Source organism: Manacus vitellinus, unplaced genomic scaffold (assembly GCF_001715985.3).
Source record: "Manacus vitellinus isolate BGI_N305 unplaced genomic scaffold, ASM171598v3 scaffold_92_pilon, whole genome shotgun sequence".
Lineage (NCBI taxonomy): Eukaryota > Metazoa > Chordata > Aves > Passeriformes > Pipridae > Manacus > Manacus vitellinus.
This window is the reverse complement of record NW_021940877.1, coordinates 875,492-889,122: the sequence shown is the minus strand read 5'-3', so window position 1 is coordinate 889,122 and position 13,631 is coordinate 875,492. Positions and strand designations below refer to the sequence as shown.

General features: G+C 55.4%; 1 protein-coding gene across 1 annotated transcript in view; it reads right to left on the bottom strand.

The window, feature by feature from the left end:
- Positions 1 to 13,631, bottom strand: part of KLHDC7A (kelch domain containing 7A) — a 33,634-nt gene that overhangs the window by 17,167 nt on the left and 2,836 nt on the right. Inside the window, exon 4 of the mRNA XM_029965237.1 lies at positions 13,176 to 13,303. Within this exon, the coding sequence (XP_029821097.1) occupies positions 13,176 to 13,303 (128 nt within the window). The remainder of the gene's footprint in view (positions 1 to 13,175; positions 13,304 to 13,631) is intronic.

The window sequence follows — 13,631 nt, the reverse complement described above, 5'->3', positions numbered from 1 at the left end:
CATGGCAGGGATGGAGGGATGCTGGGCATGGCAGGGATGAAGGTCTGCATGGCTGGAGTGCTTTGTCATCCCCGGTGTGGCTGCGGGAGAGGGACACAAGGGCAGTGCAGAGCTCCTGGAGCACCAGGGCTGGGGGGAGGGAAGCAAAGCAGCCACGTTTTGGGGACTCTAAGGCTGAGAGGGGGTTGTGGTGCCCCTGGGGAGCAACCTGGCCCTCACAGTGCCACAGGTGGGTCTGTCTGCCCTCGGGCGCTTTTCCATCGAGGAATCTCTGCTGGGCATCCAGCTCACCCTAAACCACCTCTGCCAGCAGCAGCTCCCTGGGAAGTGCAGGAGGGCTGCAGGTATGGATTTAGACTCCTTCTGCCTCCGATCCCTGAAGTGCAGGACCCACTCCTAAAGGAGCAGGTCCAGCGGCTGCTCCTCTCGCTCGGGTTCCTCTTCCCACGCAGGGCAGGGACGGAGCCGGGGGAGGCGGCGGGGGTGGCTCTCGGGAGGTGGAAGGTCTGTGTGTGACCCTGGGAACTTCTCATCCTCGTGGCACGGCGGCTTCACCCCGCAGAGCCCCCAGTTCCCCTGGATTGGAGGATCCCCCGGTGTTCCTGCGGAATGGGATCCGGGGCTGCGAGCAGTGGGCGCCACGCTCCTGTTCTTCCTTCTGTTCTTGCTTTGGGAAGGGGGAGCTAAAAAACCCCAGCCTGTCCCGTTGACTTCCTGATGTCTTTTGGTTGGCCACGGGCTCTGCAGCCGTCCCTGGGATGCAGCCGGCAGGGAGGGAGCAGGGAAGCTGAGCAGCTCCGGATGCCTTGGCCCGAAGGCAGCCTCTGGATGCCCTCTGGAGAGAGAGGAGGCACTTTTGGGAAGAGGTCGGAACTCATTCTCCAGTCTCTAACAGTGGGAAGGAAGACGAGGCGGCTGCTTGTGCAGCCCAGGAGGGGTCAGCAGAGCCCAAGGATTGGGAGAGGAGCGGGCAGGGAATGCCTGCGCAGGGCACCAGGAGAAGGGAGATCACAGAGCAGCCACCGCTCTGCACCAGCGTCAGCCAGAGCATCGCTGGGACCAACCTCAGCAGCGCAGAGCACGGGGAAGGCCCTGGGAACCACACCAGGACCTCTAGGATGGTTAGGACGAGGACTATCAGCTTTCCATTGGGAGCTCCCACATCCCTTTAGCCCCCCGATTAAATAATTCAATGATGGGCAAAGAAAATTAATTAGCGGTAATTAATAGCAGTAGCAGCGCTGTACAGGTGGGTGAGAGGGATGCCAAGCCCCAGCAAAGCTTCAAAGGACGCAAATCTCCAGCGCTGGAACATCCAGAGGAGGGGGAGAGAGCCGTGTCCCGCCTGTCCCCCCGCGGGGCGTGGAGCACAAAGGCGGCCTTTTGGTTCCCTTCCCCGCAGAACCGGGACCTGGGAAGAGGCAGCGCCGAGTTCAGCGCCCGAACAGATGGGCCGGGCACGCCAGACCTTCGCACCCGCGCCGCCGAGGGCAGGGGAGTGACACGAACCAGTCGCTAATTAGTAATTAATCAGTGGAGTGTGCGGGGAGCAGGAGGCTGCGGCAGATGACGGGCTGGGGCGGGGGGGCCGCCCCCGGGAAGATGCGGCTCCGGGTTTGTTCATCTGCCGGGAAAGCAGAGCCGGGATCCGCGGCTCCATCCCCTCCCGGCGCCGCCGGGGGTTCCCAAGGGAGGGATTTTTAGGAGCGGTCCGGGCCCTTCCCACAGCGCCTGGACAAAGGCCCGGGGGTGGTTTGGAGCAACCACCCTCCTGCCACGGCATCCGGCTCACTCGGGAGCCGTGGGTGAGGATTGGCAGCAGCACAGAAGGAGTTTTCCTTCTTTTTGGTGAAAACATGGCCCCGAAGGCCATGTTTTGGCACAGGAGATGGGTAAATATCTCCAGATTTGGCCGTTCAGGTTGAGGCAGGGCCACTGCACAGTGGTGGGAGAAAGTGTCGGAGGTGTTTTGCCCATGTCCAGCTTCCCCTCAGCTGGTGAGATCCACGTCAGTCAGGATGGAGATGGAAATTTCTCTCTTCCCTAGATGCTGTGGAATATGAAGCTGTGCCAGGGAGGTTCAGGTGGGATCTCAGGAAAAGGTTCTTCCCCCAGAGGGTGGTTGGCACTGACCAGGCTCCCCAGGGCAGTGGGCACAGCCCCAAGGCTGCCAAAGCTCCAGGAGGGTTTGGACAATGCTCTGAGGGACAGGGGGGGATTTGTGGGTGTCTGGGCAGGGCCATGGGTTGGACTCAATCCTTGGGGGTCCCTTCCAGCTCAGGATATTCTGTGGTTCTATGAACATCTTTGGAAATCTCTCTCATTTTCCCCCTCTGATTCCAGCAGCTCATCTGCAAGGAAGGATAACGACCCTCCAAGGCTGGTTCCTGCTCCAAGGCTGGTTCCTGCTCCAAGGCCCTGCTCCAGGCACTCCCGGATGGTGAGGGAGGGATGAAGCAGTACCTGGGTACCCCAACACCCTCTGAGCATCCACTCAGCCCTTTTCCATACGTGGTTTTCCCCTTTTCCATGGGGCTGTGGAGCCCTGTCCTTGCCCTGTGGAGCTTTCCAGGTTAACCTGGAGCCAGCTCAGCTTTTCTTCCGCTCCTCGGGTTTTGATGCTGACGGGCCCCAGGAGGCAGCTTTGCACCTTCCCTGGAGCAGACACAGGGACAATCCAGCGGAAGGGCTGGTGCTGAGAAAGCAAAATGGGCACAAAGGCTGAGAGCAAAAGTGACTGGAGAGCTGAGGGGACTTGTGCTGCCACTGAAGGGACAGAAGTGCCTGATGTGTTTGGACAGGGCTGGGAATGCTGCTGCTGGCTCTGGGGGCCCCTCCTCCAGCTCTGTTCCACCCAAAATTAACTGCTCTCGGTCTTATTGGAGAGGCCAGGCAATTCCAGGTGTTCCCAGCTTTTTGGAAGTCCTGGCAGCTCCCCCAGCCCAGCAGGTGAGGTCCTGAGGGATGAGGTGAGTTTTCCAGATCCCATTTACTGCACCAAGTGGGGGACTCTCCATCTTTCAGGGTTCCAAGCCTTGTACCCATCGCTCTCCTGCCTCTCACTGGCTGTTTCTGGCCTTTCCCTTGGAATTTGGTGCCCTGAATTTGCCTGGGCTTTTTCGGGGGGCAGGAGCAGACCAGGAATGTGTCAAGTCCCTTTTCTCCCCCCATACCAGTTGCTTAGTTCTGGAGCCACAAAACCAAGGAATATCCCATCAGCCCGTGCATTTACACCCTCAGTTAATCCAGTCAGTGCTGGGGCCAGGATGAGGAGGCTGCAGCAATGGCCTAAAGTGATGTATTTAACCAACAAAGGCAGTGACCTCGTGGCTCCGCTCTCCTGCTCCCAGTCTGGGCTCTGCTCCCAGTCTGGGCTCTGCTCCCTCCCTGCTGAATCCCAGCGAAGTGCTGGGACTTAATGAGGATGCTGGAAGCAAACAGAGCCCATTGCTCTTTGCCATTCACCTGGATCCTCTGACTCATCTCGGATCTCCCTTCCCTGTGTGTGTTCACTCCACCCCGTGCCCAAAGTTCATGTTTGTGGAAGCTGCTGCAGGCCTCTGCCTGCCCATCCTGCTGGGAATCACCCACCTCCTGCCATCCCTCACCCTCCCAACTCACCCTGACCAGCAGCTGGATGCTGCAACGTGTCGCTTTTTTAGCTCACTGACCCTTTCTTCAAGCTGGATGCTCTGGGAAAAAGGTGGGAACATGGAAAACATCCCCTGCTCCATAAGGAACCAGAAGGCTGCTGTGTTGGAGGACTTGGGCTGGTTGGAAACACCTGAGCTCCCAGGGAGAAGGGCTGTCAGGCAGCTGTTTGCACATTATTGCTGTTTATTATCTTTAAAGCCAACGCTCCAGAGAGTTCCTTCTCTTGCCTGATGCGGATTAAGGTATTTGCAGCTCCGGGTGATGATAGACTGGCTGCAACATCCCAGTGCCCTCGTGTTCCTGATGGAAACATCAAGGCAGACAGGTCCCTGCTAATGAGCCACCCTGCCCTAACGAGCTCCTGTTTACAGACTTGGGAAAGGAGGGAAAAAAATAGGAGAAAGACAGAAAGTACAACCGTGCATCATCCAGACATGGTTCCCTTTTACGAAGGGCTCGTTTTAGTGTGGCTGCTTTTCCCAGCCATCCCGACCTGCTATTTCAGCCCTCGTTTATCACCCCAAACGAGGAAGGGAGGAAAACAACCCCCCTCCAAAGAAAAAAACAATTAGCTGGAAATGAACCCCTCGTAACGGCTGCATTTTAATTACAAACAAAAAGCTCCAAATAGGCCCATCATGCAGAAATAAAAAAATTGGGATGCTTGGCTTGTTGCAGATGCTTTTCTGTGTGCAAATGGCTGTTATGGCTTCGTCTCTGTTTATTGGGATGCAAAGAAAAGCAGGAGAGCAGCTGTGGAGCCACCCGGGAGGTCTCCCCGTGGCACATCGGGGTCGGTGCGGCTGAACCCTCCCCTCGGCCGAGCCCGGAGAGCTCCGGGGGGGCTGCACGTGGAGGGGGAGAGAGGTGACGTGGGGAGTGGGAACTTGAGCACCCAGTCCCCTCTTCCTGGGGGCAAACCCCTGGCAGGAGGGTGGGATTGGATCCTGGGGTGAAAATGAAGTGGGTGAGTTTTGCTGGAGATCTCCTGCCGTGCTGGGAGAGCTCCCGGCTCCAGGTAACAAAATTGGGTGGAACAGGCACGATGATCCCCCCGGGAATGCTGCTTGTGTCTGTAGGGCATCGTTTTCCAAAGGCAGAGCTAATTTAGGCAAGCCTGGGCTTCAGAGCCCACAGAAATTATTCCAGCCTGGAATAATGTGGAATCAAATCCCATCAAATTCTCGTCTGGAGCTCAGAGAACCCTAGGCTGGGGGTGCAGATTGAGGGGGACAAACGTGATGTTTGGGAATGGGAATTTGAGCATCCCACCCCTTGTTCCTGGGGATGAACCCCTGGCAGGACGGTGGGAGTGCAGCCTGTGATGGAAATGAAGTGTGTGTCCCTGGAGAGCTGCACCCTCCCGGCTCCAGGTGCCAAAGCTGGGTGGAGCAGGCAGGAGGATCCCCTGGGAACGGTGTCTGTGTCTGCAGGGCATTGTGTTCCCAGGGCAGAGCTGATCTGGGCAAGCCTGGGGTTCAGAGCCCCCAAAATCACTTCAACGTCCAGCAGTGTGGAGTCCAATCCCATTAAACTGCAGTGTTATTTTCAGGGATCTGGATTCCGGATGGAGCTGAGAACACTGGTTGGTGTTTGGGATGTCTGGGATTCTCTCCCCGGGAGCTTCTCTCCAGTGCCTGGAATTCCTTTTAACAGGGAGCTGCTGGTTGGTGGGTTCGTGGCTCAGAAGTGACATTTCCAGGCTGGAGCAAAGGGATCACCGGTGGGAATGCTGGAGCCTTGTGTCCATATCCAAGTGAAAGAGAGCAAGGAGGGAGCAGGGAACCCCAATAGCAGGGAACCCCAATAGCAGGGACCCCAATAACGAGGCTGGATGTGGCCGGGTTGATGTGTTGCACCATCCTTAATGGTGGAGTGTCTGGAGTGAAATCCATGGATAATAAATCCTCCAGGATGCTCCACATCTGAGCAGAGCAACTGGAAAGGCTGCACCAGAGGCTTTGCAGCTGGGAGTCAACAGCACACTCTGGGAATGGCAGAAAGTTCCAGCCTCAAATGGGATGGGATTCATTCACTGCAAATTCAGTCGATGGAAAATCAGGAGGGCTTCCCTTTAACCTCACTGGCCTTGGGAATTCCCTGTTGATTTGCTGGCCAGGAATTGAGAAACAGGATAAAAGGGAGAATTCATTGTTTTTCCACCTGGTTGACGCAAAGTTTGACCCGTGGTAGGATGGATTTGGATATTTTAGGACTGTTTGCAGCGAGATCAGTGCTCTTTGGTGGTGAAAACGATGCTGCTTTGGGATGGAAATGGTATTTTGGTAAAGTTTCTTCCTTTTTTGGGTGAGGAAAAAAAAAAAGGAAAGAGGCTCTTTATCACTGAACCAAGTGCAAACCTGTTTCCAGCCTGAGGTTTTAAATTCTCTCTGTGAATATTTTGACTGTTTTTCTGCCGTATACAGGAAAAAGGAGCCCTTTGCTGGCATTTCATCCTGCTCTTGGCGAGGGAGGCGGATCCGTGGGAGCCTCCCGCAGAACGCGAGGGGGTGACGGGGACACGGGGCCGATGGAAACCTTGTTGTGGGAGCTTTAGGGCAAACAAACCCACCCCGAGAGCAGCGGCGGGGCTCGGAAAGCTCAGCCTGAGCTTCTGACGGATCGAATTTGCGTGTCACAGAACTCGCTGAACCGCTATTGTGTGGATTTTTCTAAAGATTCGCAGCCATCAGAGAAATGCAACATAATTCCTACCCTGTTCATCGACCGCCGGCAGCGCGGGGAGTTAACCCGCTCCCTGCCGGGCTGGAGCGCTCCCGCCTCCTCCTCCCAGGGCACTTCACTCCCACCCTGAGTTACTCCCGGCTCAGCTCCTTCCCCGCACCAAAAGCATCTCCATCGCTTCATAATTATAGCAGTTTTGTCTCTTCTTTTGGCCTTCCTGCTGCTTTCTCAGCAGCTCTCAGGGACCACAGCGCCCTGTCACGTCCTCCAGCACCTTCTTCCTCCTCACGGGAGAGGAAGAGGAGCAGAGCTGCCTCGGTGTGTGCCGAGCTGCTGCAAGCTCGGGTTGCCCATGGGATGGCTGGGACGGAGCCAGCGTTCCCCTGCTGGGATCCTTCCCGGTGCTGGCTCCTGGCACCGGCCCTAAGCCCTTTATCAGCCGTGCCCACGGTGTCCTCAGGCAGGGCTGAGTCAGCGGCCGGGGCTGAGCCCGTGTCTCGCCTCCTGCCCGCACCTAAGGCAGGAAAAGTGGGATGGAGGGGGCAGAAAATCCTCCTGCGCCCGGAGCTGGAGGTTTAAAAAGCAGATGTGGGGAGGCAGCGTGGAAGGACCCCCGGTGGGGATGCACAATTCCTGTGGGAGCTGGAGGGGTTGGAGGTGATGGACCTATGGAGTGTGATCGCTGGGCTGTGAGTGGGATCTGAGCAGCACTAGAAGGGTGGGTGGGGTTGGGGGTTTTTCTGCCACGAGCCCCACATTGGCCTGGCAGGAGATTTCCGTGGCTGTGTTTGTGCTGGGAGTTGGACAGGGGCTGCTGGGCACCATTCCCAGGGGATTATCCCACATGTTCCTCCCAGTTTTGGCACCTGGAACCAGGAGGAAGCAGCTCTCCCTGCACGACAGCAACTCTCTGGCATTTCGTACCACTGGTACCTCCTAAACAGTGAGGAGGTCTCCAAAATCCCTCAGGAAACTGGGCTGGACTAAATCCAGCACTTGTGGCCATGGAGGGGTTGGTGGCTCTGGATCAGCCATGAGGGTGGGGGATGCAGCTCAGAGCAGGTGTGTGAGTCCCTGAGACCTCTCTGGTCTTGTGTCCAGGCTGCTTTGTCCTGGATTTGGGGCCAGGTATGGCCCTGGACAGCCCCAGTGAGCTTTGCAGGCTCAGAGAGGTGAGGAAGGGACCGCAGCATTCCCAGGGCATCAACCAGGGATCACAGCACTCCCAGAGCATCAACCAGGGGCCACAACATCCCTGCAGCTTTAATTGTGGATTGCAGTGTTGATCAGGGATTGCAGCATTCCCATGGGATTAACTCTGGATCACAGCACTAACCAGGGACCATGGCACCTCCACAGTGTTAATGGGGGACCAGAGCATCCCCACATTGTCTGGGGATCACAGCATTCCTGCACCAATAAGTGGGGATCCCAGCATTCCTGCAGCAATAACTTGGGATCGCAGCATCCCTGCAGCATGAACCCAGCTGCTTTCCTGAGCTGTGTTGGAGGGACACAGCCCCTTCCATGGATTCTCTTGGCCACCTCATCCCTGCACATCTCACACTTCACTCCTCCCATGTGTCCTGGGCTGCTCAGGGAGCGGGTGGTCCCCGTGTTTGGCTCTGATGGGTGACAGCCCATGAGGGTGGATGCTCTTCCCGGTCCCCCTCACTCCTGGTCTGCTCTGTTCCATCTCCTCTTATCCAGGCAAGGATGTTCCCGGTGTGTCCACTGCTTAGAGACACTGTAAACTAAGCAGAGATTTAATGAAACAATGAGAACTCAGGAAGATTGTGAGATCCAGAACTAGAAGGACCTGAGGGAGAGGCTTCCCCTCAGCTTGGGATGGGGCTGTTCACCGGGAGATCCCTCAGCCATGGAGAAATCCGGCATCCATCCCGCTATGGTGCCTGCTGTCTCCTTGGGATCACATCCAGCTCGTGTTCTCCTTGCCACCATCCCCAGGGGGGTTTGGTGGGGTGTCCTGTTCCTTGGGATGGATGAAGGAGCTCTCAGGGGCTGGGGGATTCTCTCCTGGGCAGGGTTTGGGTGGGATCTGTGGCGGGTGTTGCCGTTCGCCACCTGAACAGGAGCTGCAAGGGGAGACTGAACTGCAGGGACTTGGAGATATTTCAGTAAGGTCCATGAAAGGCAGCTGGGAAGAGCCCAACTGCTGCTTTTCACCTTGGAATCACTGCCTGGTGCCTTGTGGTTTTGGTCCAAAACCAACTGAGAACCATAAACCCCCCTCTCCTCCTCCGGCAGCTCCCGGAGATTTCCACTCTCCCCCTTTGGCTCTTCTGTAAATAAAAATGAGCTTTATTGATTTTATTTCAGTAACGGAGAAATAATTTGCCTTTGGCCTGAGCTCTCAGGATGCAAAACCCCAGCCAGGAGTGTGTTTCTGGGTCTTTTTTCCTCCTTTTATAGTGCTTCTGATGTGTGTTTATGATGCCAGCGCTGACACATCCTAAACTACAGCGTGGCCATAACCCCCGGAAAAAACTCCCACCGGGATTGAAATAGTGCCTGGCAAATGTTCCCTCCTCGCTGGAGCTTGTGAATCAAAAACCATCAAGGGTTTAAGCCGAGCCTTGTGCCAGGGAGGGAGAACTTAACGCCGGAGTCGGTGCTTATTTTATCACGGTGCTTATTCACTCGCAGCCCTTCTCCCTCCGAACGCCGGCGGGGTTTTAATTAAACACTCATTGGCCAGGCTGTTATTCCAGCTTGGAAAGCCTCCAAACGGCCGTGTTTTTTCCCCAAAACGATCGCAGGGGGATGTGCTCCCCTCCCCCCGTCCTCGGCAAGGTTTGTCTTTGCAAACGCCGCTAATTCGGGGCTGGCGGGACGCCGGCGCTGCGATAGCATCTTTCATTAGCGCTGACCTCCCCGCGCTCCGAGGAGCTGGCTGCCCTTCCCGGAGCGCTTCCCTCTGCCTGCTGCCAGGAAGCGGCCCCCTGGCACCGGGCAGCAGGTCCGGGCCTTGTGCTGAGCCCTGGTTTGTCAGGGTCGGCTTGGGAAGGAGGGAGCGGCTCTGTCTGCACAGCGGGGCTGCTCCTGGTGTGAACTCTGGAGAAAGGCTGAGGTTGGTGCCTCCAGGGGTCACTGGATTAGGTGCAGGAGAGTGAAGAAAGGAGTGGGAGAGGACGGGAAATCTGTCCTCCTCGTGGCTGGGTGGGAGTCGGCCTCTCCCACACGACAGGACATGGGGAAACAACCTCAGGTTGTACCAAGGAAGGTTCAGGTTGGATATTAGGAAAGATTTCTTCACTGAAAGAGTGGTGAAGCGCTGGAATAGCCTTCCCAGGGAAGTGGTGGAGTCACCATCCCTGGCAGCACTCAGAAAACACGTGGATGTTGCACTGGGTGACCTGGTTTGGTGGGCACGGGGTGTTTGCTCAAAGGTTGATGACCTTGGAGATCTTTTCCAGCCTCAATGACTCTCTGATTCCTTGACTTTAAACATCTCATGGAACCTTTCTGATGGCAGCACAACTCCTGGCAGTGTAGATATGTTTGTAGACAACTCTCCAGAGGGTCTGGGAGAAACAAGGACCAGGGGCTGGGAGGTGTCACCTCCCTTCCAGCACCCAAAGCCGCTGCCACGGGTCTTTCTTTCCCTTCCCCTGGCTTTAAATTCCCACCCGGCTCCTCAAGCACTGACACAGCTTTGCTCCTGCTTGTCAGAAACGAGACACTTAATTTGTCAGTTGGCTACGCTTAATATTTCTTTCATGTGTGGCGTCGATTTTCAATGCAGAACGTGTCTGGATAAGCTCGTTTTTCGCTTTTTGGGTCTTTTTTTTTCTCACCCTGCTGTAGCCAAAGCATTGAAGGTAGTTGTGTTTAACTAATAAAAAGAAAAAGATTTTAAAATGCTGGGTTTGCACTTCTTTAATTGCCTCCCAATTGCCATTCACGGGGCGAAGGCAAAGAGAGCGACGAGCAAACAAGGAACGTGTCACTCGCCGGGTTTTTATCATAATCAAAAATGTAAAAATTGAGAATTTGAATCAATGTACATGAAACCGTGTAATTGGCTAAATAAACATGGTGGGGGCAGATAATGGGCCTTCCTGATTAGAAGAAAAATACTGAATTTCGTGCCGAGGTTATATTTGGTCGCAGAGCAGCACAGTTTGGTGGTTGCATCATTTTTCGGGGGGAGATGAACCAAGCAGAGGGGGCTGGAGGGCAGTGATGGGTCCAGGCTCTGGTGATGAAGGAGCTCTTTGCTGCAAAGCATTCTTGGGACTGTCTTGAGGGAATTACAAGGATCCAAGGTTGTTAGTGGATGGTGGAATTCGGTTTTCCCAGCTCTCACAAGCCCAGGGCTGGGAGTGTTGGCTCTTCCTGGTGGTCCTGGATGCAGTGGGGGCCTGGCTTGCAGAGGCTGCTCTTGCAGCATGGGAAGAGGCTCCCAAGAGCAGGATCTCCCAGGTAAAGCCCCACCCCAGCTGGATCTATTGTGACCTCTAAGTATTTATCCTACCCTGGACTCGCTCGGGGTGGTTTGTATCTCCATGGGGGACTGTGGAGTTCATCAGGATGCACCATGTGCCTTCCACCCCTTTTCCCTGTAAATTGTGGCAGCTTTGCCCAATCAATGAAAATAAAGAATATCTGATGTCTAAGGTGCACTGAAACTGCTCCATGGACCTGTGGGAAGTCCATGGTTGGAAGCTGTTCCAGCAGAAACACGGAGCTGTATGTCAGCACAGCTGGGAATCGACATCTGGCACCCGGTGGTGGTGACAGGAGTTGCCTGGTGATGCCACCACACCTGCCAGCCCTCCCAAGACTCCTCCCCTGCGCTGGTATTTGGGAGCAGAAAACAAACCACCCAGGCCTGAGTATCGGTTTGCATTTGTCCTTCCCCCTCTGCTTCCCTCAGCCTCAGCAAGAAGTCATTTCCCTGTCAGCCACGAGTCCTGTCCCCCTCAGCCACAGCATTCCCGCAGGTGTTCTCGCTCCAAACCCGCTTGTCCTTCCCTGCAGAACGAGCACAGGATGTCCCCAGGCATCTTTAATCTCCAAAATGCCTCCCCAGGCGAATCCTGTTAATATTGGAGAGTGCAGGAGCGGGGGGAGAGCTGCCCCCCCTCCGTCCTTGGTGTTCATCACTTACCATCGGAATCGGAACGAGGAAAAGCTGCTGGATCTGAGCTTTCAGCCTGGCAGCAAAGGAGTTAAAGGGAAGGTGAAACATTAAACAGAGGCCCCGTGAGAAAGGCAGGATCCTGGGAAAGCTTTTGTGGGGATGAAGAAAATAAGCTGTCACCTGGAAGGGCTCCAGCTCCCACCCAGCCCGGGAATTCTCTGCTCCCCAGCACCCAACCGACAGGGACGGGGATGCCAAAATCTGGGATGCCAATGGGGACAGGAGAGTTCTGCAGGTTGCAAAGGGCTGGGCTGTGCCAGGGCAGCAGCTGGTGTCTGGGTTTTGCCATGGGAGAAGTAGGACTGCGTGAGAGGGAACTGAAGAACAAGGAGTTACATAATAACAACAAAAATAAGGAGGATTTTTTGACTCGTAAAGTTTATCAGCCCAAGCTGGTAAAACAGAGCCACCCTGGGATGCAGGAAGCTGCAGTCCTGGCACAGCAGTGCTGGGATGGTCCTCCTGGGGTTGGAAGAGGTGGCTCCAGGGTGGGAGGAAGAAGCTGGACTGAGGAAGCTTTTAGCCCAGGGAGAGGGAGCATCACCCACCCTCCGGCAGCAGCAGCTCCAGCTGAGGAGCAAAGCTCAGGCAGGGTTAATTAACACAAGGTTTCCTAACGCTGGGTGGGTGCCACTGACCTTCACACAAAGCCCTTGAAGGCGGGAACACGAGGTCTCCAGGCAGTGACCAAATGAAGTAATAAATCCTTTGGGAGCCCTTTAAGAGAACATTAACCCGAGCTTTCCTAAAGCACCCGAGCAGCGGGGAGGGAATTACCCAGGGAAGCTGGGGCACAAATTATCCAGGGGAGCTGTGGTTGCCCCATCCCTGGAAGTGTCCATGGCCAGGTTGGATGGGGCTTGGAGCAACCTGGGCTAGTGGGAGGTGTCCCTGCCCATAGCAGGGGGTGGAATGGGATGAGCTTTAAGGTCCCTTCCAACCCAAAGCACCCTGGGATTTTCTGATAAATGGTGATACCAGGGGCTGCTCCAGCACTGTCTCTTTATGTACAAGCACTTTACACACGTCCACGACTTCATGCTCATGCTCGTGGCCTGCAGCCACTGAGGAGGCAGATATGGGAGGGGCTTGTCTGTCTGGAGCTGCTTTGGTCGGTGTGGGGCTGACAGATGACTGATGACGAGCTGTTTGAGGGGAAGAAAATGCAATTACCCGAAGTAGGCTTTTGGCAGGACGTGGAGACGATGGAGTGAAGTTGAGGAGACCTGGGAAAAAGGTGATGAAGGACCGTCTGCTCACATCCAGGGCCCTTGTTTGCTTTTGGTTGCCTCCACAGAGCTGCTGTTCATGCAGTAATTAGTGATGTAAAACATGCATCGGGCGCTTTGTTCCCATTAGACTTGGCTACGGTTGGAAATGAGGCGCAGCAGTAGCCCGTGGTTAATTTTACCAAATGTTCTCTTTAATTTCATTTAAAACCAGCTGTCTAGAAATCCATAGTGCCTATTTACATCACGTGCGTATAAATACATAGACAGATATAAATATATATATATATATATATATAGTTCCATTCTGAGGAGAAGGTAAGGCATAACAAGGCACCGGTAGGAGCAGGGCACCCCCAGCCCCCAAGCTCCAACCCCAGGGGATGTGGGAGATCAAACCTGAAGGCTCCGTGCTGACAGGGCTGACCTTTGGGTGGTACCTCCCTTGAGATCCAACCTCCCTGCCATGTTCCTCCACCCTAAAATCCACCATGTGCTGCGTGTCCATGTCAATATTGAACACCTGGTGCCTGAGCAGCCACTCCGGGGGCAGTGAGCAGCTGGGAGCCTGCAGGGATCCGCGTTTATTTGCATCCAAGCAAACACACCTGTGTTTAAACACCTCTCACCAACGAGCCCGCCCAGCTCCTGCTTTGCTCTTCCTTGTGTCCTCAAGGCTGGGGTTCCTGGCAGTGGCCAAAGGCAGTTTGTTTCCCTGCTCAGTCCCTGTTTGATGGAGGGTGGGGATGACACAGTGCAAAGTGGGCCGGTGGCTTCTCCTCCCGGCTCTGACCATCACGTCACACCTGAGCCACCACTGGTCATCTCACAGGACCCGAGTCTGTGCCGTCCCTCCCTGCGGCAGCACCAGCACGGCTGGGAGGAGGCTGCCGTGG